General features: G+C 37.2%; 1 protein-coding gene across 1 annotated transcript in view; it reads left to right on the plus strand.

The window, feature by feature from the left end:
• LOC105470107 (pseudouridine synthase 7 like) overlaps positions 1-22,567 on the plus strand; it is a 131,071-nt gene extending 108,504 nt beyond the window's left edge. Inside the window, exon 11 of the mRNA XM_024789221.2 lies at positions 22,202-22,567. Within this exon, the coding sequence (XP_024644989.2) occupies positions 22,202-22,232 (31 nt within the window). The 3' untranslated portion in view covers positions 22,233-22,567. The remainder of the gene's footprint in view (positions 1-22,201) is intronic.
• Positions 22,568-23,988: the final 1,421 nt, after the last annotated feature.

Raw genomic sequence — 23,988 nt, forward strand, 5'->3', positions numbered from 1 at the left:
TGAGCCATGTGAACAGGTGATGCATCAAGAGTGATCTAGTAAGTGTTTGGTCTATGGCATGGAGGCTGAAATATTTGTCATGAGTGTACAGATAATGATTGAAGCCAAAATAGTGAAGAATATGACTTAAGGGGAGTGCATAGTGTAATGGGTTTTTTTTAAAAAAAAGGCTGGGCAGGGCACAGTGGCTCACGCCTGTAGTCCCAGCACTTTGGGAGGCTGAAGCAGGTCGATCACGAGGTCAAGAGATCGAGATCATCTGGCCAACATGGTGAAACCCTGTCTCTACTAAAAATACAAAAATTAGCTGGGCATAGTGGCGTGCGCCTATACCCCAAGCTACTCGGGAGGCTGAGGCAGAAGAATTACTTGAACCCGGGAGTCGGAATTTGCAGTGAGCCAAGATCACACTACTGCGCTCCAGCCTGACGAAAGAGCAAGACTCTGTATCAAAAAAAAAAAAAAAAAAAAAAAAAAAAAAAAAAAAAAAAAGGCCAAGGACAGACTTCTGAGATGATAAGAGACATAACCATACCTCCATACCTTGAGTTAATGGATTTCTCCTTTTTGTTTTATTATATCCTGTTCTAACAGGAAATTCTCAATAAAGTTAAATTTTTAAATGAGCAGTGATCTTTACAGTCATTCTTACTTCCTATTTAATGGGAAATGTATTTGAGAATTTTATCAGTAGTCGTATATTCAAGGAGAAGTCCACTTCCAACAAGCCGGAAAACAAAATTCTTAATTATGGCTTGTGCAAGCTTAGCCTCCTTTGGACAGCATATAACAGTATATGAGTGGGAATGTTCACAGATCCCATGTAAAATGTTGGCCAGGTATTTCCCTGCTCACCTTTTTCTGCTGCTCACTTTTTCTGCTGCTCACTTTTTCTGCTTTTTCTAGATGGTCAAGTAACACTTGATGTTCAGACTTACAAGCATGGGCTACTTAGTTGGAATAGCATTTGAGAAATACTTTCAAACTGTAGTTTAGAATCCAGTGAAAGCTAAGGAAGGGGTTCACCCAATGCATGTGACTTCCCCCTCTCCAGGCTCCCTAATTTGTCATCCAAAAACCCTGTAATCCATCACCTCCCACAACTGTGGGGAGAGTATGAATGAAGTTAATAAGGTAAGAACAGAGATGGGGTGAGAAGGAAACTCTGGTTGAGGGAGGAAACTTGAACCTGAATCCAAGATCCCAAGTAAGTAAACAAAATGTAGGCTCCTGTGGGCTCTGAAAATTGAAACCAGAGGCTTTCTTCTGACAAGCACTCTTCTGCAAGTCTCCTACCAGTGAACAGCTTAGACGTGTCAATATGTCATACATAAAAATACTTACATGTGAACTGAAACTCCATGTTAAACACCTGCTATGGTATCAGATATTATCATGGGTATTTAAGACAAGGTCCTTCCCTCCAGGAGCTTACATTCTAGTTGTGTGTCCTTTATACTGGAGATTGTATGCAAACCACTCTGAACTAAATCCACCCCGCTAGATTTGTTTTGTGCAATCCTTACAGTGTTTTAATAAAATCTTAAATTTGTTGGCTTCATTTAAAAAGTTTTTGTATGAAAATTTGGATTTCTCAGTTGTCTTGAAAAATCAGAAAGTCTGGCAATTCTAGACAAAATATTTATTCATGGCAAAAATCCATGTCATGAATGGGAGCCATGAAGCAACTGTCCCTTTAAGATGAGGCAAACCCTCCAGTGCCTATTCCTCAGGTAATATATCTGTCTAGCATCTGTGGACTTAGGAGTTTGTAACTCTAACTCTGCCTCTCAGGCACTGTAAAAACCCTTCTTCTGCAGTCCCCAAGTTGCAGTGTTCAAACCTTTTCACGCAGGAAGTCCAAAGGTACAGCCTATCCCACTCCGAGACTCCAGTTTCTCCAAAATATTGTCCAGGAATGCTCTAGTTGTAAAAGTGTCCTTACGGCCTCCTTGCAGGTCAGATCTTCTCAGGTGACCAAACTTTTCTACACTTGAGTGAGACAGTTTTTCAAAAAATTTGTCAAAACAAAATTGGCATTGCTAGCTGAACATCTATATACCTAAGAGAGATGGTGTAAGTCTTCACAAAACAAGAAAGATCTATCTCTTTAAAGTTACTTATCTTCTACTTGGAATAATGGAACCCATAGACTTGACACTTTCATCACTATAGAAGATCACTTAAATGAGTCTTCACCAAACAAAGCTATAAATCTATTCTCTTCTGTGTGACCCTATTAATTACTTGCTACACATATGGGAAGACAATTAGAACAAAATGAGGAAAATATTATGAAGATATGAGCCTGGTATTTGAAATTTAGTCAATAACCCTTAATAAACTCATTGACCCAATTAATAAAATAGTGTACATTTTCTCCCAAAATTATCACCTTTAAACATTAAAACTCATGGAATCTTGCCTGAAAATGATATAGCATTGAAAATTCTCATTCAACTTAAAATACTTATACCTCAGCCATTTGCCATAGCCCAGTTTTTCATTGCTAGGTGAGGTACTTTTTTTTTTTTTTCCACATTAGAAAGTACCAACTCGAAGATATACAGGTCCTTTTAGTTGATATTTTATAGTATAATATTATACAACAGTAGAACTGTGAAAATCTTTAAAGATCATCCAGTACAGCCAAAGTATTTCATTTGTGCACATTAAACCCTTGACAGCTGTTTTTAGACCTAGTTGCATTTTGCTAGTATCCATTGTGTTGCCAGGCTTTGATCAAGAGGATTCCTTATCTGTGGCCTACAGAAAATGAATTAAAAATCATGTCCTTTCATCTACTGTGAGCTTAGCCTTGTGAATCATTTGCTTAGCCCTGCTCCTTTTAAGGAGATGTGTTGTTTCTCTCACTGGTTCCTGGTAAGAATCTTTTTTTTTTTTTTTTTCTTGATGAACCAATTCCTTTATCCTTTTCTACAAAAGGGTCCAGCAGATGTCACTTCACATTTGTCAAGCCTAAACCACATAATCTTTTTAGCATGGGATATTTTATAATATCTTCCTGGCACTTTCTCTTTACTATCTTTAATTAATCCCCCAAATTGCTAAGTAGTTGAACTACATGATCAAAAAAATATTGGGGAAACCTTGGGAAGAGGGCTCAAACTCCATTTATGTCTTATTTCCATATACAGGGAACAGACTACGATGATTTGGGGCAGCTCATTCAATTGTTTGAATTAAATCTATACTTTGAGAACTTATATTGGCCTTACATTAAAAGTAACTACAAAATTTTGTTACATATCATACTTGGATGTGGAAAAAAACCAACCATGAAATCTATAAGATTTGGATATTTAAGTTGCTCTCTTAATAATACTATAAGACAGTAAAATATCACCATAATATTTTTATAAGGCAGTACTTGATAATACTATAAAATTCTCTACCATGGTGCCATTAAAGAAGAGAAGTTGAAAAATAATTTTCCTTGCCTTGGGCATAGTTCTGTTCTGCTGTTATTCAATATTTGATCTAAATTCTTATTAAAACAAGTTTAAAACCCATAGTTAATACTCTAATTGTTCCCTAGGAGAATATTTAATTTGTTCATATATTCACAAGAATTAAACATATATATTTCCTAGAAAGCCACAAGTTTAAAATAATTCTGTAATTTAAAGTTTAAAATTGATCTGCTTTAAAAATAATGGTAATCTGTTCCAAATGTCAATTTGACTTCTTAAAATGGTAGTGTTATTTTTTTAAACAAAAGCTTCAGAGCCAATTTGTTCATCAAGTATACAGTTGTGACTTTGAAACAACAAATTGATATGTCTCTTCCTAAAATTGTTATATAGGTAATACATTTTTCCTCTGTAACTCATGAGTTCTATGTACAAACTATTAAAGGAAATGTAAAAATTTTATTTCTGAAGTTATATTAAACTTGATTTTATAAGAATTACACATGAAAACAGCCTATATCAGGTAACTAGCAACCTAAAATTAGCCAATACGAATCTGAAATAGGCACCTTTGAAAAAGCTATAAAAGCTGAATTCCTACATAATTGTATTTGGCTCTCTGTGTCTTAGTTGAGGTTGTTATTGCTAGTTTCATAATTAAATTATATCCATTCCATATTTTAGCCTTAGCTGAAAGTAAAATTTTCTCATCAAGTTATTAATTACTAAATGTAAGGAGTTAAAAGGAAATGTTGACAACTTATAATTTAATCATCCCAGAGCTAATAGTTCTGATATAATTAAAGGCTAGTTTAATCCAACCATTCTACAAAATGTCTTAGTTTAAGTTAAAAAGTATGTTTATTGTGTAGTTTGTTTGATTAGAAAGGCTCTCTTTGTTTCTCTCTAGTGCAATTAAATATTTCTCCAGGAATATATGTTATTACCAATGTGCTAGATGTCAGAACACAAGGCAAAGTTTGTTAAAACCCTCAGAAAATCAGAACATTTAAGATACCTACAAGTATTTTGACTGCTGACATTTAGTGAGTCGAAGATTTCCATATGATTTCTTCTTTTCTGAAGTGTAGATGTTAGAATAAGACTTTTCTGAAGTTTTTGAAATTTTCTATAAACAGATTGACCTGTGTCGTTTTGAAAGGACTCATTGTATGATAGTCAACTGCTACTGATTTAGAAAAATTATTTATTTATTATTCTTATTATCCAAATAGTTTGAATGAATTAACGTTTGAGAGAAGATAAATAACCTTATGTGCAATACAAAATTATTTGAGATTCTCTTTGTATGGATTAAGCTGACTATTCCCTGTGCTTTGCCAGTCTTTCAGGACTTTCTGTAGTCTGATTCACGGGCTAGATCAGCATTTCCACATATTTCTGCTTAGTTCAGCCCTTACCTTCCTTTTAAACATTTAGCATTAAGGTATGTATATGTAATATACATTAAGCATTAATAAGCATTAAGGTACAATATGTAATAGAAATTTCTGCTGAGTCCAGGCAGTCTAGTCTACTAGGAAAGTATTAGGTCTGATGGTGTTCTAAGTGGAAGTTGTTTTCTAGGGTCTGTCTGAAGCCTGGGTTAATACTAGTCCTAAAAGTCCTCAGCTTCTGGTGGCATCATGCAACCTGACTTCAAACTACACTACAAGGCTACAGTAACCAAAACAGTATGGTGCTGGTACCAAAACAGATATATAGACAAATGGAACAGAATAGAGGCCTCAGAAATAACATCCTACATCTACAACCATCTGATCTTTGACAAACCTGGCAAAAACAAGCAATGGGGAAAGGATTCCCTATTTAATAAATTGTGTTGGGAAAACTGGCTAGCCATAGGCAGAAAACTGAAACTGGACCCCTTCCTTACACCTGATACAAAAATTAACTCAAGATGGACTAAAGATTTAATTGTAGGACTTAAAACCATAAAAATCCTAGAAGAAAACCTAGGCAATACCACTCAGGACATAGGCATGGGCAAAGACTTCATGACTAAAACACCAAAAGCAATGGCAACAAAAGCTGAAATTGACAAATGGGATTTAATTAAACTAAAGAGCTTCTGCACAGTAAATGAAACTATCGTCAGAGTGAATGGGAAACCTACAGAATGGGATAAAATTTTTGCAATCTACCCATCTGACAAGGGGCTAATGTCCAGAAACTACAGGAACTTAAACAAATTTACAGGAAAAAAAGAAAAAACCCCATCAAAAAGTTGGCCAAGGATATGAACAGACACTTCTTTTTTTTTTTTTTTTTTAATTATACTTTAAGTTCTAGGGTACATGTGCATAACGTGCAGGTTTGTTACATATGTATACTTGGGCCATGTTGCTGTGCTGCACCCATCAACTCGTCAGCACCCATCAACTCATCATTTACATCAGGTATAACTCCTAATGCAATCCCTCCCCCCTCCCCCTCCCCATGATAGGCCCCGGTGTGTGATGTTCCCCCTCCCAAGTCCAAGTGATCTCATTGTTCAGTTCCCACCTATGAGTGAGAACATGCGGTGTTTGGTTTTCTGTTCTTGTGATAGTTTGCGAAGAATGATGGTTTCCAGCTGCATCTATGTCCCTACAAAGGATAAAACTCATCCTTTTTTATGGCTGCATAGTATTCCATGGTGTATATGTGCACATTTTCTTAATCCAGTCTGTCACTGATGGACATTTGGGTTGATTCCAAGTCTTTGCTATTGTGAATAGTGCCGCAATAAACATACGTGTGCATGTGTCTTTATAGCAGCATGATTTATAATCCTTTGGGTATATCCCCAGTAATGGGATGGCTGGGTCATATGGTACTTCTAGTTCTAGATCCTTGAGGAATCGCCATACTGTTTTCCATAATGGTTGAACTAGTTTACAATCCCACCAACAGTGTAAAAGTGTTCCTATTTCTCCACATCCTCTCCAGCACCTGTTGTTTCCTGACTTTTTAATGATTGCCATTCTAACTGGTGTGAGATGGTATCTCATTGTGGTTTTGATTTGCATTTCTCTGATGGCCAGCGATGATGAGCATTTTTTCCTGTGTCGAACAGACACTTCTTAAAAGAAGACATTTATGTGGTCAACAAACATATGAAAAAAAGCTCATCATCACTGGTCGTTAGAGTAATGCAAATCAAAACCACGATGAGATACCATTTCATGCCAGTTAGAATGATGATCATTAAAAAGTCAGCAAACAACAGATGCTGGAGAGGATGTGGAGAAATAGGAACACTTGTACACTGTTGGTGGGAGTGTAAATTAGTTCAACCATTGTGGAAGACAGTGTGGCAATTCCTCAAGGAGCTAGTATCAGAAATACCATTTGACCCTGCAATCTCATTACTGGGTATATACCCAAAGGATTATAAATCATGCTACGATAAAGACACATGCACACGTATGTTTATTGCAGCACTATTCACAATAGCAAAGACTTGGAACTAACCCAAATGTCCATCAATGACAGACTGGATTAAGAAAATGTGGCACATATACACCATGGAATATTGTGCAGCCATAAAAAAGGATGAGTTCATTTCCTTTGCAGGGACATGGATGAAGCTGGAAACCCTCAGTCTCAGAAAACTAACACAGGAAAAGAAAGCCAAACACCGCATGTTCTCACTCATAAGTGGGAGTTGAACAATGAAAATGTATGGACACAGGGAGGGGAACATCACACACCAGGGCTTGTCAGTGGCTGGCGGGATAGGGGAGGGGTAGCATTAGGAGAAATACCTAATGTAGGTGATGGGTTGATGGGTGCAGCAAACCACCATGGCACATGTGTATCTATGTAATAAACCTGCACGTTCTGCATATGTATCCCAGAACTTAAAGTATAATTTAAAAAAATAAAAAGGAAAAAGGAAAAAAAAAAAAAGTCCTCAGCTTCCCTGAAATCAGCCTTGAAAGTTCCACAGAGCCTTCAAAGACTCTGGATTCAGGATCATCACAGATGAACTTCTTCAAGGGAGGTAAGAATTGATCTCATACTTCTGTGAGGACTGAGGAAGTGTTAAGGAGTGATCAGTGTCCATTAGCATGAAGTCCCTAGACTTGCCCTAACTGCTGCTCTGACCTTAGAGCCTGGAGGCAAGGACAGTTCTGATGAGCCTTAGGAATGCTACCAAAATAAGTAACATATTGGAACTCTCTCTGAGCACTCTCTGGTACACTTTCCAAGTTGAAGAGTGGTACCGACCCACATTTGGCATTAACCATTTTATGTTATCAACTCTTCATAACCTCAGCATATATGTACAATGATAACACACACATGTTCATGCCATATATTTTTATATTTATCAGTAGATTACATATGCAAATGTACTATAAGAATATTCACTTAGGATAAAATGCCTGTGTATTAAAATGTCAGTCTAACTTGAGGATTAAGTAATTTTTTGTTGTTAAAAATGTATATATTTTTATTGTATATGTATGAGAGAGAAAGAGAGAGAGAGAGAGAACAAGGAAGAGGGAAGAAAGGAGAGGAAAAGAAAGAGAGCTTATGTGCTGACTACATTTATGAAAATACAATCAAAACATGTTATAACTTGAAAGGACATTCATGAGCTTCTTATGCAACTCCTTTATTTTCTAGTATAGGCAAAAAACTCCAGAATGGTTTGTGATCTGGTAATATTTTTTATTCTCTTTGATCTATTAACGTGGGGAAATTTCAGTGACTATAACAATAGGAATGCTTAAAAAAGAAGTTATCAAAGCAAATTAGGGATATAACTTTACTGTTGAATGATTTACAATTCAGTAAGAAAGTCTTGTGCATTTATATTGACATTGCTTACATATAATAAACTTGTCTCATCTTCCTGTTTGGCCACCAAGCTTATTTAGAGCAGAGATAATGCCTTCTCTACAGCCTGTGAACCTACTCTGTGACTGTGCAGTGCTACATCATTTGTAGCCAAACAATCACTCTAGAATGAAGGATAAATAATGACCTTTTAGGAAACAAAGACTAAGGGTCTACTTTTTGTGACTTGTTCTGAAAATATACTCTACTTTCAAGCTTCAGTGAATTTTGTTCCAGCTTTTTCTTCATTTACACTATTCCCCTCTTTTCCTTCTATATTTTTTGTCAAAACACTGCTGATTTTTCAATGTACAATGCAAATACCAATTCTTCTGTGATGTCTATAAATACCCTAATAGAACTTAAGATTTCCTTTATCTATGTTCTTGATTTCTGCTTTGTATTGTATTACTTACATGTCTTTCTCCTCTATTAGTCACAGAGTTGTCTTTGGAACTAATGGGTGATTTAAAGACAGGTCTCTGGGGAGGTGAAGTGGTTAGGATTCAGGCTTTTTACAGCTATTTTAAACAGAGATGCTTCGCTTTTGTGTTTTAAACTTGGGAAAGCCAATACGAGTTCTTTGATAAAATCTTTTAACTGCTAAAAGCCAAAATTTAAAGATGACTACCAAAATTTGTAATTACTTGAAGGATTATTTTATTAATTTCTATATTTTGGCAAACACGGAACAGAAAGTTTTCCAATAAAGGGCTATATCTGCCCAATGAGATCATTTAAAAGAGCTGTATTGCATTTTAGCTTAAAGCATAGTGAATAAAGTCCGTTCCTGCTTTAACAACAGTCTTTTTCAAATGTTAAACTAGTAGAGTGACAGAACCTCAAGTACCAGTGGAGGGGCAGAGAAGAAGAAAAAGAATCAGGGCCCCTGGAAATGATTTATGAAGAAGAGTGGTGAGACTTCATGGAGCGGACACTAACAGATGATTCATACTTTTTTTCATTCCCACAATTATCCCTCCTCGACCCTGCTCCTGGAATATACATTCTGCACTAACACAAGGGCAAAAAGCTCTTTGGAAGATCTATTGGAGCCATGTGTAAATAGCGCTTGGGCTCCTAACACAATGACGACTCTCAGCATCCCCAGACTCCAGATTCATACTTGTGGGTATTGTGGGTGATAAGGTTTTTGTTTCTCATACTCTTGTGTTAACAGACATGATTTATCAGAGTCTTGGAGAGTCACAGGTGTGCTTTTTTAAGCTTCTAGTCTAGACAGAAAGTATGAAAACATTAGTCAACCTCCTCCAAATTGATTTAAATGAATCATGAGTGGATTTCCTCCAAATCCGTTGAACAAACCTTAGTCATTAATATTTTTCATTCTTTAAGGAATCAGAAGTGATTTTTAAAAAAATATGAAACATTCTTTTTAGAAACCAGATATCCTTAAAAAACCTAATTTATACTTCATTCTGCTTAAACATATCACTAAAATTAAATGGAACTTATAAAATATGTATTTTACTCCTGGAAATCTTTAACTTAATTTATTAATTTTGGCTTAAACGTAAAACATATTTCTAAAAATATAATACTGTTAAACCTGAACATAGAATTTGAGATTGGAAAGATTTTAGCAGTTTCTAATCTAACCATCTTTCAATGCAAGATCATATCTAATAACATAATCCTCACACTTAGGCATTTTTTGTTAGAAAACTCTCTTTTCAGAAAGCCAGGCACCTCATAAGACAGCCAATTTCTTATCCAGTGCTACTTGTCATGTCTTGACATTGCATTCTGTCAAGCCACAATCTGCCTACAGAAATGATGTTCCCAGAGATCAATTGTTGTTAAACCTTCTGGGAACTTGCAGAAGCTTAATCTCTCTCCCAGAAAAGTTATTTAAATATGTAAAGATACATACAGGCATACTTCAGGCATATTGTAAGTTTGGTTCCAAACCACCACAATAATGTGAATATCATAATAAGCCAGTCACACAAATTTTTTGGTTTCCCAGTACATATAATAGTTATGTTTACACTATACTGTATTCTATGAAGTGTGCAATAACATTATGTCAAAACATTTATATACCTTAGTTAAAAATATTTTATTGCTAAAAAATGCTGACAATCTTCGGAGTCTTCAGCAGGTTGTAATCTTTGGTGGGTCTTGCCTTGATGTTGATGGCTGCTATCAGGTGATGGTTGCTGAAGGCTGGCGTGACTAGGGCAATTTCTTCTTTTTTCTTTTCTTTTTTTTTTTATTTTTTATTATACTTTAAGTTCTAGGGTACATGTTCACAATGTGCAGGTTTGTTACATATGTATACATGTGCCATGTTGGTGTGCTGCATCCATTAACTCGTCGTTTACATTAAGTATATCTCCTAATGCTATCCCTCCCCTCCTGCCTCCACCCCATGATAGGCTCTGGTGTGTGATGTTCCCCTTCCTGTGTCCAAGTGATCTCATTGTTCAATTCCCACCTGTGAGTGAGAATATGCGGTGTTTGGTTTTCTGTCCTTGCAATAGTTTGCTGAGAATGATGGTTTACAGCTTCATCCGTGTCCCTACAAAGGACATGAACTCATCCTTTTTTTATTGCTGCATAGAATTCCATGGTGTGTATGTGAAACATTGTCTTAATCCAGTCTATCATCGATGGACATTTGGGTTGGCTCCAAGTCTTCGTTACTGTGAATAGTGCCGCAATAAACATATGTATGCATGTGTCTTTATAGCAGCATGATTTATAATCCTTTGGGTATATACACAGTAATGGGATGGCTGGGTCAAATGGTATTTCTATTTCTAGATCCTTGAGGAATTGCCACACTATCTTCCACAATGGTTGAACTAGTTTACAGTCCCACCAACAGTGTACAAGTGTTCCTATTTCTCCACATCCTCTCCAGCACCTGTTGTTTCCTGACTTTTTAATGATCACCATTCTAACTGGTGTGAGATGGTATCTCATTGTGGTTTTGATTTGCATTTCCCTGATGGCCAGTGATGATGAGCATTTTTTCATGTGTCTGTTGGTTGCATAAATGTCTTCCTTTGAGAAGTGTCTGTTCATATCCTTTGCCCACTTTTTGATGGGGTTGTTTGTTTTTTTCTTGTAAATTTGTTTGAGTTCTTTGTAGGTTCTGGATATTAGTTTTTTGTCAGATGAGTAGATTGCAAGAATTTTCTCCCATTCTGTAGGTTGTCTCTTCACTCTAATGGTAGTTTCCTTTGCTGTGCAGAAGTTCTTTAGTTTAATTAGATCCCATTTGTCAATTTTGGCTTTTGTTGCCATTGCTTTTGGTGTTTTAGACATGAAGTCCTTGCCCATGCCTATGTCCTGAATGGTATTGCCTAGGTTTTCTTCTAGGGTTTTTATGGTTTTAGGTCTAATATTTAAGTCTTTAATCCATCTTGAATTAATTTTTGTATAAGGTGTAAGGAAGGGATTCAGTTTCAGCTTTCCACATATGGCTAGCCAGTTTTCCCAGCACCATTTATTAAATAGGGAATCCTTTCCCCATTGCTTGTTTTTGTCGGGTTTGTCAAAGATCAGATGGTTATAGATGTGTGGTATTATTTCTGAGGGCTCTGTTCTGTTCCATTGGTCTATATATCTGTTTTGGTACCAGTACCAGTACCAGTACCATGCTATTTTGGTTACTGTAGCCTTGTAGTATAGTTTGAAGTCAGGTCACGGAATGCCTCCAGCTTTGTTCTTTCGCTAGGATTGTCTTGGCAATGCGGGCTCTTTTTTGGTTCCATATGAATTTTAAAGTAGTTTTTTCCAATTCTGTGAAGAAAGTCATTGGTAGCTTGATGGGGATGGCATTGAATCTATAAATTACCTTGGGCCATATGGCCATTTTCACAATATTGATTCTTCCTATCCATGAGCATGGAATGTTCTTCCATTTGTTTGTGTCCTCCTTTATTTCATTGAGCAGTGGTTTGTAGTTCTCCTTGAAGAGGTCCTTCACATCCCTTGTAAGTTGGATTCCTAGGTATTTTATTCTCTTTGAAGCAATTGTGAATGGGAGTTCACTCATGATTTGGCTCTCTGTCTGTTATTTGTGTATAAGAATGCTTGTGATTTTTGCACATTGATTTTGTATTCTGAGACTTTGCTGAAGTTGCTTATCAGCTTAAGGAGATTTTGGGCTGAGATGATGGGGCTTTCTAAATAAGCAATCATGTCATCTGCAAACAGGGATAATTTGACTTCCTCTTTTCCTAACTGAATAATTTTTATTTCTTTCTCCTGCCTGATTGCCCTGGCTGCAACTTCCATCACTACGTTGAATAGGAGTGGTGAGGGAGGGCATCCCTGTCTTGTGCCAGTTTTCAAAGGGAATGCTTCCAGTTTTTGCCTGTTCAGTATGATATTGGCTGTGGGTTTGTCATAAATAGCTCTTATTATTTTGAGATACATCCCATCAATATTGAATTTGTTGAGAGTTTTTAGCATGAAAGGCTGTTGAGTTTTGTCAAAGGCCTTTTCTGCATCTATTGAGATAATCATGTGGTTTTTGTCTTTGGTTCTGTTTATATGATGGATTACGTTTACTGATTTGTGTATGTTGAACCAGCCTTGCATTGACTTATTTTAAGACAGTGATGAAGTTTGCTACAGAAGATTTCTCTGTAGCATGTGATGCTGTTTGATAGCATTTTACCCACAGTAGAACGTTCAGAATTTGAGTCAATCCTCCCAAACTTTTCCGCTGCTTTATCAGTTTTATGTAATATTCTAAATCCTTTGTTGTCATTTAAATAGTGTTCACAGAATCTTCACCAGGAGTAGATTCCATCTCAAGAAACCACTTTCTTTGCTCATGTATAAGAAGCAAGTCTTCATCTGTTAAAGTTTTATCGTGAGATTTCAGCAATTTGGTTACATCCTCAGGCTCGACTTCCAATTCTAGTTCTGTTACTATTTCTACCACATATGCAGTTACTTTTTCCATTGATGTCTTGAATCCCTCGAAGTCATTCATGAAGGTTGGAATAAACTGCTTTCAAATTCCTGTTAATGTTGATATTTTGACCTCCCCTTATGAATCACAATATGTTTTTAATGACATATAGAATGGTGAATCCTTTCCAGCAGGTTCAATTGACTTTGCTAGATCCTTCAGAGGAATCACTATCTATGGCACCTATAGCCTTTAAAAAATGTATTTCTGGAATAATAAGACTTGAAAGTCAAAATGACTCATTGATCCATGGGCTGCAGAATGGGTGTTGTGTTAGCAGGCATGAAAACAACATTCATCTTCTTGTATGTCTGCATCAGAGCTCTTAAGTAACTGGGTGCATTTGTCAATGAGCAGTACTATTTTGAACGGATTTTTTTTTTCTGAGAACTTCTCAACAGTGGGCTTAAAATATTCAGAAAATCATGCTATAAACAGATATGCTGTCATCCAGGCTTTGTTGTTCTATTTAGAGAGCAAAGACTATTAATTTTTTTTTACCCAGTGTGTTCTAATTCAAGCAGATATGATTCGCCGTTTCTCTGATACCTGCTTAAATGGTATCCATCTGTATGGGATAAGCCCTGTCATCTGAGGATTTTTTTTTTTTTTTTTTTTTTTTTTTGAGACGAAGTCTTGCTCTGTGCCCCAGCCTGGAGTGCAGTGGCGCGATCTCGGCTCACTGCAAGCTCTGCCCCCCCGGGTTCACGCCATTCTCCTGCCTCAGCCTCCCAAGTAGCTGGGACTACAGGCGCCTGCCACCTCGCCCGGCTAATTTTTTGTATTTTTTAGTAGAGACGGGGTTTCACCGTGTTAGCCAGGATGGTCTCGATCTCCTGACCTCGTGATCCGCCCGTCTCGGCCTCCCAAAGTGCTGGGATTACAGGCTGAGCCACCGCGCCCGGCCTCATCTGAGGATTTTGAAGCAGACTTAAAAGTCCACGGCATGTAATATTTTGCTGAGGTATCATTTTGAATTATGAGTATTGCAAGGCTGGTGTGTGAACATGAATCATAGAGCAGGGAAGAAAGGCTAAACAAACACACAGAGCCTATGTCCCCCAGTCCTCAGTGCTACTCTCTGTGATACATTATTTCATTTAGTTGTCAAAATATCCCATGATGCTTATATTATTCCCCCCATTTTAGCTATGAGGTCACTGATAAATTACATGCAGGTATTTGGTGACAAACATCTTTGGACATGTGTGTTATAATTTCAAGACATATACTCATTTTATCCTTTATTCTAGATTACATGCCTCTTGTGATCAGAGACTATTTGATGGCCCCATCCTTTACCACCCTCAGTACTTAGGACAATTTGTCAAACTCTATAGGTTCTCAATCAATGTCTGAGAAATGAATGAATGATAAGGTTTAAAAATTTCAGACAGAAGAAGTGTATAGGGGTCATTAATTGGCTAACTTAAGTGGAGAGGAAATATTTAAGAGGAAAGTAATATGTGGTTAAAAATAAACAAAACAAATTAGTAGAGCCAGAGAAAATGCAAAATAAACCCCAAGTAGCATAATTGTGATTTTTAATTTAATGAGATATTTTCAAGATCCACTGAAAATATTAATGGATTATGACAAGAGTACATTGGTAGTTGTATTTTGACTCACTAAACTGGAAAGATATTAGGAGAAAGAAATTTAATGGTAAAATATTGCCAACACTAGGTCTACTGCAAGTTGCCCAGAGTCCAGGTGAGTGATTTAAGTAAAGATTTAATAAAAATGACAAATTCATTTTAATGTAAAAAATTATTGCTAAATTACAATGTGTATTTTTTTTTTTTTTTTTTTTTTTGCTAGGGCTGCCATACAAAGTACCACAAAGTATTTCTGTGTGGCTTAAACAACAGAAATGTGTTGTCTTATAGTTCTAGAGACTAGAAGTCCAAAATCAAGATGTTGGCAGGTTTGGTTCCTTATGAGGGCTGTGAGGGAAGGATTTATTCCCAACTTCTCTCTTTGGCTTGTAGATGACTGTCTTATTTCTATATTTCTTCACATCCTCTTCCCTCTATGCATGCCTGTCTGTGCCCAAATTTTCTCTTTTTATGAGGACACCAGTCACATTGGATTAGGTCGTACCCTGACAATTCCATTTTAACTTGATTATTTTTGTAAAGACTCAATTTCTGAATAATTTCACATTTGAGGTGCTGGAGAATCAAACTTCAGTCTGTAAATTTGGGGTAGGAGTACACAATTTAGCTCATAACACAATGTGTAAGGTAATCCTGAATAACAATAACAAGAATTAAAAGATGAACACATCTAATAATTATTTACTGAATTCCACTTATACACTAGACATGGTGCTAGGCATTCAAGGTACCAAACTAAGTAAAGATAAGATACATATATCCTCAAGGGTTTTATAGTCTCTTGGATGAGGCAGATAAGTAAGCAACTAATTACAATGCAATTCATTTAGAAGTATAATTTAAATATTTACAAAGTACCATCTAAGAAAAGAATGGTGGGAAAGTTAAAAAATAAGAAAAGGCATCAGTGAGGAAATCACTTTTAGGTTAAGTTTTGGATGATGTAAAGAAGCTTGAAAAATTAAGTTGGAAAGCAAATTCTACCAGAGGAAATAGTATGGTTTATTCTCAGTAATGTCAGATTTTTAGTATGAAGTACATGTTGCGGGTAAAAGGTGAAAAGTTTGAAAGTTAGCTAGGGAGCCTATCAAGAACGTCACGTGGCCGGGCGCGGTGGCTCAAGCCTGTAATCCCAGCACTTTGGGAGGCCGAGACGGGCGGATCACGAGTTCAGGAGATTGAGACCATCCTGGCTAACACGGTGAAACCCCGTCTCTACTAAAATACAAAAAAAATTAGCCGGGCGAGGTGGAGGGCGCCTGTACTCCCAGCTACTCGGGAGGCTGAGGCAGGAGAATGGCGTGAACCCGGGAGGCGGGGCTTGCAGTGAGCTGAGATCCGGCCACTGCACTCCAGCCTGGGCAACAGAGCCAGACTCCGTCTCAAAAAAAAAAAAAAAAAAAAAGAACGTCACGCAAATGAGATCCACTAAATTATTTTAAGTAGAGAAGTAATTTATAAAGATTACCCTGAAGGCTATTTTAAGGGTACCTTAGGAAGGAATAAAGAGCCACAGAGCCCAGGTAAGAATACATTGCACTAGTCAGATGAGAGACAAAGAGTGCCTTAATGACAAGAGTAGCAAAATGGAGAGCAAGGTATGGAAAACAGAGAAATGCACACGATAGACTTGACAAGATTTAGTGAGCAACATGTGGAATTAGGTGGTTGTTTAGTATGACTCCTAGATTTCTGAAGTGTGTACTGGGTGGATAGAGTTGGTATTAAATAATATAGGAATACAAGAACCAAGATTTGGGGATAAAGATAATTCATCCAGTTTTGAACACACTGAGTTTGAGATGCTTGTGAGGCATCCAAGTAGAGCTGTTTAGTAGAAAGTAAGAAATACATACAGGCAGATCAGGAAAGACATGTGGTAGAGATTAAACTTTGGTAGTCATCAGCATACATATTCACTCACTTGTATAGCAAACGTTTGTTGAGTACCTACTAGATCCCAAGAATTATGCTTTTGGTGAACATTAAAGCTAGGGGACTAGATTGAGATACTCTAATGAAAACGTGAAGAAAATATGACCCAGGTTCTGGAAAACATCAATATAAAAAAAAGTGACAGAGAAAGAGGAACTGATAAAGTAGATAAGAACGGTCAATCAAAAAGTGAACAATTTGAGAAATTGAAGAATAGCAAGAAGGAGATATTTAACAGTATTAAATGTTATTGTAAGACAAGATAAGGACTGGAATCAGGCAGGGTTCTGCCAGGAAATAGCTGCCCCCCTCAAATGGGGTAATTAAGGAGAGAATGAGAGAGAGAGAGAGAGAGAAAGAAAGAGCGAGAGAGAGCTGTAGAAGAAAGCCAAGAACCTCCTGACATAGGTGATTGTGGTCATGAATAGAAAAATAAAGTTGCAGCCAAACCACAGGATGGCAGGAAGGGAGCTGGGTGAATACCTACCATACTCTGGCCTCTTATGGTGTCTCCCATTGACAAAACCCAACAGGATGTCAGAGGAAAAAGTTATTGATGTAGTTCATATAGGACAGCTTCTCTGATCAAGAAGCAGAGTGGAGGGCCAGGCGCGGTGGCCCACACCTGTAATCCCAGTACTTTGGGAAACTGAGGTGGGCAGATCACGAGGTCAGGAGATTGAGACCATCCTGGCTAACACAGTGAAACCCCGTCTCTACTAAACATAAAAACATAATAATAAAAAAAAATTAGCCAGGTGTGGTGGCGGGCACCTGTAGTCCCAGCTACTCGGGAGGCTGAGGCAGAATGGCGTGAACTGGGGAGGTGGAGCTTGCAGTGTGCTGAGATCCTGCCACTGCACTCCAGCCTGGGCAACAGAGCGAGACTCCATCTCAAAAAACAAACAAACAAACAAACAAACAAAAAAGGCAGCAGAGTGGAAAAGAGAGAGTAGACTGGAAAAGAGAGAGTAGACTTGTTAGGGTCAGTGGAGAATATTCTGTTTAGATTTTAAAAGATATTGTACTTGGCAATTTGATGATCAAGGGTAGAGTGAAAGGAACATGATAGAATGAGGGTAGAAGCCACATTGCAGTAGGCAGAGGGACAAATGAGGTGTGAAAATATAGATACACCTGTAGCCTTTCAAAATGCTTAACTGAGAAGGGAAAGAAAAAAATAAGGTCTGTTTTTTTAGTTGCAAGAAGATGAAGTGTTGAGGGAGTTAAGACGTGAGAGACTTAGTGATATATTTAGGCTGAATGAAAATATTGAGTGGGGAGATGCATATCTGCATTTCTGATGAAGCAATGTGTAAGGGGACACAGGTGATTAGAATCAAGAACAGGAGAAAAGAGTAACTTTTGACATATTTCCCTCCTTCTGACCAGCGAGCTTGTCTATCTTCTTGTAGCACTTGACACCTAGTTGGATGTGCCCATTCTAGTCCCCAGTGACAACAAATGCCTTGAACCTGGTCCAACGGCAAGCAGAGGTCTGCTTTTGCACAGGCATAATTTTTGAAACCTTATCCTTGAGGAATGTCCCCAGGAAAAATTCAGTGACTTCAGATTCCCTGAAGTACAGAGAGATACAACTACTCTTTCTATTTTAGGTACTCCTCAGTCATCTCTGCTTTTTTCTATGCTTCTGTTCTTTCTCTCATTCTCTCTCTTAAAAATTTCCCTTGATTACTTATCTTACTCACGGTTCAAAATTAACCCCTTTAGCCATCTATAGCCTAGAGAGGTAGAAACATAGGGTCCATTATTCACTCAGCAGTTGTGACCAGCAGAAGATCCCTTCAAGAAGTGTGAGTAGGGTAGACATTCCAGAACACCACCATTTCTCTTTTAATCAGAATTTTAATTTCTGCTTCAATCCATCCATTATACACCATAAGTGATATTATTTTATTTAAGAGCTTTCACGAATACTCATATTTGAACAAACTTTGATTGAATATGAAACTGCATTTATCAGGTTTGGTGCTTGTGATGTACAAAATCTAATTTACTTTAAGTTTTATATAATGGGCAGATTGAATTTAAATGATCATACTCAGAAAATTCTCTGTGTAGTCAAAACCAGAAATAAATGTGTAAGATTCTGTTACTGCAAAATAGCAATGTTGCACTGTGATCAGCAATTTAAACAGCCTAGCACATATTTATAGTTGGCATCACATATAGTGTCTGTTTCTGCCTCACTTAAATCTGGGATTAAGATTTGAACCTGACCTCCTTGCCCTTGAGTTTATCTACCTTTCAAAGAAAACAAATCATTCCTGCCCAAAGTTAATTATAATTCACATGCAGTCGATTTATTAAATTGCTTCCAGATCTGCATTTTAAAAATAAGCAAACTAGAAAGAAATATTTGCTCTTTAAAAAGAGTATTTGTTTTTGTCCAAATGTACATTTTCTTTAGCTACATATGTTCAGTTAATTTTCTCTGTAGTTTAAGATGGTGCCTAGAAAACCTTTAAAGAGTTAGAATGGACATTGCTGTAGAAGAGTGCCTTAATGTTCTATTGCTTTATCACTCAGCTATTATCATCTGGGAATGCAAATTTATTTGTAAAAGTTGGCAAAACACAACTTTCTGGGAAAGTTTTATCTATTAACCAAAAGTAGAGAGGACACACACAATTCCTTTCCTGTATCAACACCGATTGTGGCTATCTTAGGACTGTGTTGGGAAAGATTTTGAAGGTGGGGGTAGAGTGTTGCAGAGAGCTGTTTAGTTGTTGATCTCAGCCAGATGCATGGAATGGGAAGCTGTGCTGTAGCTCCCATCTCAATATTGTCATATCAGAACTAAGAGAGTAACATTTCTCTTAAAAACAAGCATGTCAGTAACAAAATACAGCATAGGAAAAAAGCATGTGTTGCTATATATATTTTTGTGTATGACTGTGTATAATTCTTTGATCTACTTAGATATTAGCTGTCCAATAAGTAGTCAGAGGCATTTGAAGAGAGAAAAAACATGCCCTCATACCTGCTACCTTCACTACTGGGGGCTACCAGGATATGAGGACATAGGACCTAGCTCTACTCCTTTCCCAAATGCAGGAGTTACAGGAGGACTCCCAATAGCAGACCAAGACCACAAATTTTACCTGTCTCCAAATATAAAGGAAGAAATAGGCTTTGTTGCTAAGGGAGAATAGAATGATAGGTGGCTACAGAAAGGGTTCTCATGTTGATGTACCATTAACTCTGGGGCAAGAAGTTGAAGAAAGGAAAACTGACACTGTCTTGTATAAACAAACAGGAATGTAAGGATAGGGAGTAGCAGAAAAGAGAAGAGAGAGAGGGAAAATATAGGCCAGACACTATTTTAGGAGCCTGCATCCTAAAAATAAATGTGCTAAGCAGAGAATTCCTGACTGTGGGGTAGTAGAATTTTTAACAATAGGGATTCTAACTTTCCATTCTATGCTGTGACAAAAACCTTCTCCATCTTCATTTTCACAAACAGTGTAAAACCATCAGCCTTCAGCACATTTTGGGGGAAAAGAGTCTTGTTTTAAAAAAAAAAGAGGTTTGTTTATGGAAGCTCTGGAGACAACCCACACTGCAGCTATTTTTCTGTTTGCTCTTGTTCTAATTTGGACCACCATTCACATTGCTGCTAATCACTGCCTAGAAAACTTAGATTTCCATTTATTTTTGTACAGTATAACTATCACCATGTGGATGTCAGTAGAGTGAAGAATTTTAGGAGGTAACACTTTTCTTTACTATTGCGTCCCAATATTCCCCACAGAATCCCTCCTCATGAGATTAGACAGGTTTGGAGTACTTTTTTTTCTCTTGTTTTTCCAACACACTATATGTTGTACATTTTTTATCTTCCAACTCATTTATTAAAAAGAGTGCATGTTCGTATATTATTTTCACTGCTATATTTCCCACAACCTAATAATCTTAAAGTAGGTATTCAACAAATAGTTGTTAAACAAAAAATAAGCAAACAAGTATTTTATATTTTATAAAATAATTTACATTTCTTACATGTGATGCAATAAGATATAATCTACACTAGTCTCAAACGTACTGAATTCTAAAAATGTGAATCAACAATCCACAGAACTAATTTCATGACCCACAAATGATCATGATCCATAGTTTGAAAAACAGTGACTTAAACATTATGCAAGAATATTCTGTGTCCAGCATAATGGCAAGAGCCCACTAGAACCCAGACTTCCAACTAATTACAACAAAAAGATCTTGACAAAAACAAAAAGGAACTACCTGAGGACTGTAAGAAAATAAACAAAATTAGGAGACAAAGAGTTGAAAGTAAATGTACAAGGTATATTTTCCATTTTTTTCTCTTATGCTTTGCTCCAAGAGTGAGCCCCAGTCACAGAGCAGCACATCAGCAATGGATGCATAATAGTTTAAAACTTCAATAGGAAGCTCATCTTTACAACCAGAGAAACCAACAGAGAAGATTCTGGGGCCTGGAGAGAGGAGAGAATCTCAGAGAAGAGAGAACCAGAAAGGAGAATCCCTGATTCTGTGTAAAATCTGCAGATGTTTCAGGTGCACTTATTCTTTATGGATGCAAGAGACAAGCTCAAACAAGTGGACTAAGTGTTTTTGGAACTGAACTGAGATTTTAACCACCACACAAAGAAAGTGAGACAGAATTTATGATCTGAACCTAGCCATGTTGATTGCCTGCTAAATAAAAATCAACATTCTCCAGAGTATTATAACAGAACCTAGAGTCTACGCAACATGGCATTCACAATGTCCAGGATACAATTCAAAATTATTCAGCATAAAACCAGGAAAATGTGGACAGTTATCAAGATAAAAAAATAAACGGATTTCCTAGATAACCCAGATGTTGGAATAATCAAAGATTTTAATACACTTATTACAAGTAGGTTTTATGAAGAAAGAACATACTTGAAATGAATTAAGATAATTTGCCATCGCAGAAAAGAAACTTTAAAATTAACTAAATGGAAAGGTTAGAATTTAAAAAGTAGTTTCCCCAAAATAAAAAAAATCACTGAATGTGCTCAATGGCAGAATGTAGGTGACAAAGTAACCTGAGGACAGGTAATTTGATCAAATCTGAAGAACAGAGAGAGAGAAAAAAAGAAATGTGTGACAGTATAAAAAGGTCTAATGTACATGCAATAGAAGTTCCAGAAGGAGAGGAGAAAGAGAATGGGATAGTAAAAAAATATATTTGAAAAATAATGGCTTGGGAGTTTTCCAGATTTGTGAAAGATAAAAATGTACATATTTAAGAAGTTCAGCAGATCCACAAACCAGATAAATTTTTAAAAATCAAATTTAAACAAAAAATACTAAAAATGCAGGAAACCAAAGATTTTCTTTTAATCTTATAAGTATGTTTTTTTCCTTTTAAGGTTACATTTCATACATCCAAAGGAGCAATGATTTGAACGATGGCATGTTGCTCATTTAAAACCTGGGAGATCAGAAGACAGTGCGGTAACATCTTTAAAGTGCTGAAAGAAAAGAACAGCCAACCTAGACTTTTACAGCCAATGAAAATATCCTTTAAAGATACAGGTAAAATAGGAAACTTCTGGTCTCTATTCCAGCTTCATTCTGACAAGTAAAAGCTAAACACCAGAAAAATCAACAACCATTTCTTAGATCTATCAGGGAAGTGAGGACACAGAAAAATGCTGCTTCCCAAATTGGAGAGACAGACAGGTAAATACCTATCATCACAATTTACTGGAGTAGAAACCCATGAGCAGAAATCTCTGAGGGAAACAGTGCTAGGGTATGAAAACTTGAATTTCATGAATTACTGGAGGCTCAATGTGAACAAGTCTGAGTTAAGAACTCCAGAGGACCCAGTTGTAAGGAGGCCTCCATGATTTTGTGAGTTTTACCTGCAGGAACTCTACCACATCCTTACAGTGAATGTTGGAGAAAAATCCTCTCATACATGTAATAGGAGGAGGGGAAAAAGAACCGTTTTGAAATACACTTGAGCGTTCTGGTTTTAGCAAAGCTTGTCCTCAGGAGAAACTATTTTACCCCAGCCTATTCTGCTGGTTTTTTTTTTTTCCAGAGCCTAAACCTCCCTTTGGGAAGGGAAATACCCATCTCCAGCCAGCTGCAGCCTTCCACATAGGGAAAGGAAATTCCCAACTCCAACTCCCTTTAGCTTTACACGTGGGAGAAGGGAAATACCCAAGTCAGGTTTCCTCTAGCCATCATATCCCATCCAGCAGGGTAAAAACTGTGAAGTACTGATGAAGTTGACAGTCCAGGGGCACAACCTTACCAAAAGACTGACACCTTATCATAGGACTATAGAATGCTTCCTGATATGGTTTGGCTGTGTCCCTGCCCAAATCTCACCTTGAATTATAACAATCCCCATATGTCAAGGGCTGGGCCAGGTGGAGATAATTGAATCATGAGGGCAGTTTCCCCCATACTGTTCTCATGGTAGTGAATGATCTCTCAAGATCTGATGGTTTTATAAATGGCAGTTACCCTGCACAAGCACCCTTGCCTGCCGCCATGTAAGACATGACTTTGTCTTTCCTTTGCCTTCTGCCATGATTGTGAGGCCTCCTCAGCCATGTGGAACTGTGAGCCCATTAAACCTCTTTCCTTTAAAAATTACCCTGTCTTGGGTATGTCTTTATTAGCAGTGTGAGAACAGATGAATACACTTCCCCTCCCAAAACATGTTACCAACATATTACTAAAGGCCTATTTACCAGAGTTCTTTCACCTAGTGTATCATGTCCACCTTTCAACAAAAGGTTACAATGCACACTAAAAGCCAACCCCCACCCATCGCAATTTAAAGAGATGGAAGAAGCATCAGAATCAGAGTTAGATATAGCAGGAATGTTGAAATTGTCTAACCAAAAAGTTTAAAAATCTGTAATTGATACACTAAGAACTTTAATGACAACATGCAATAATATATAAATAACATAAGCAGAGAGAATGGGCATGGTGGCTCACACCTGTAATCTCAGCACTTTGAGAGGCTGAGGTGGGTGGATCGTTTGAGGCCCATGCAAAACCAGCCTGGCTAATGTGGCAAAACTCCATCTCTACTAAAATACAAAAATTAGCTGAGTGTGGTGGCATGTGCCTGTAATCCCAGCTATTCAGGAAGCTGAAGTACAAGAATCATTTGAAACTGGGAGGCAGA

This window comes from Macaca nemestrina, chromosome 10, assembly GCF_043159975.1.
Source record: "Macaca nemestrina isolate mMacNem1 chromosome 10, mMacNem.hap1, whole genome shotgun sequence".
NCBI classification, from domain to species: domain Eukaryota; kingdom Metazoa; phylum Chordata; class Mammalia; order Primates; family Cercopithecidae; genus Macaca; species Macaca nemestrina.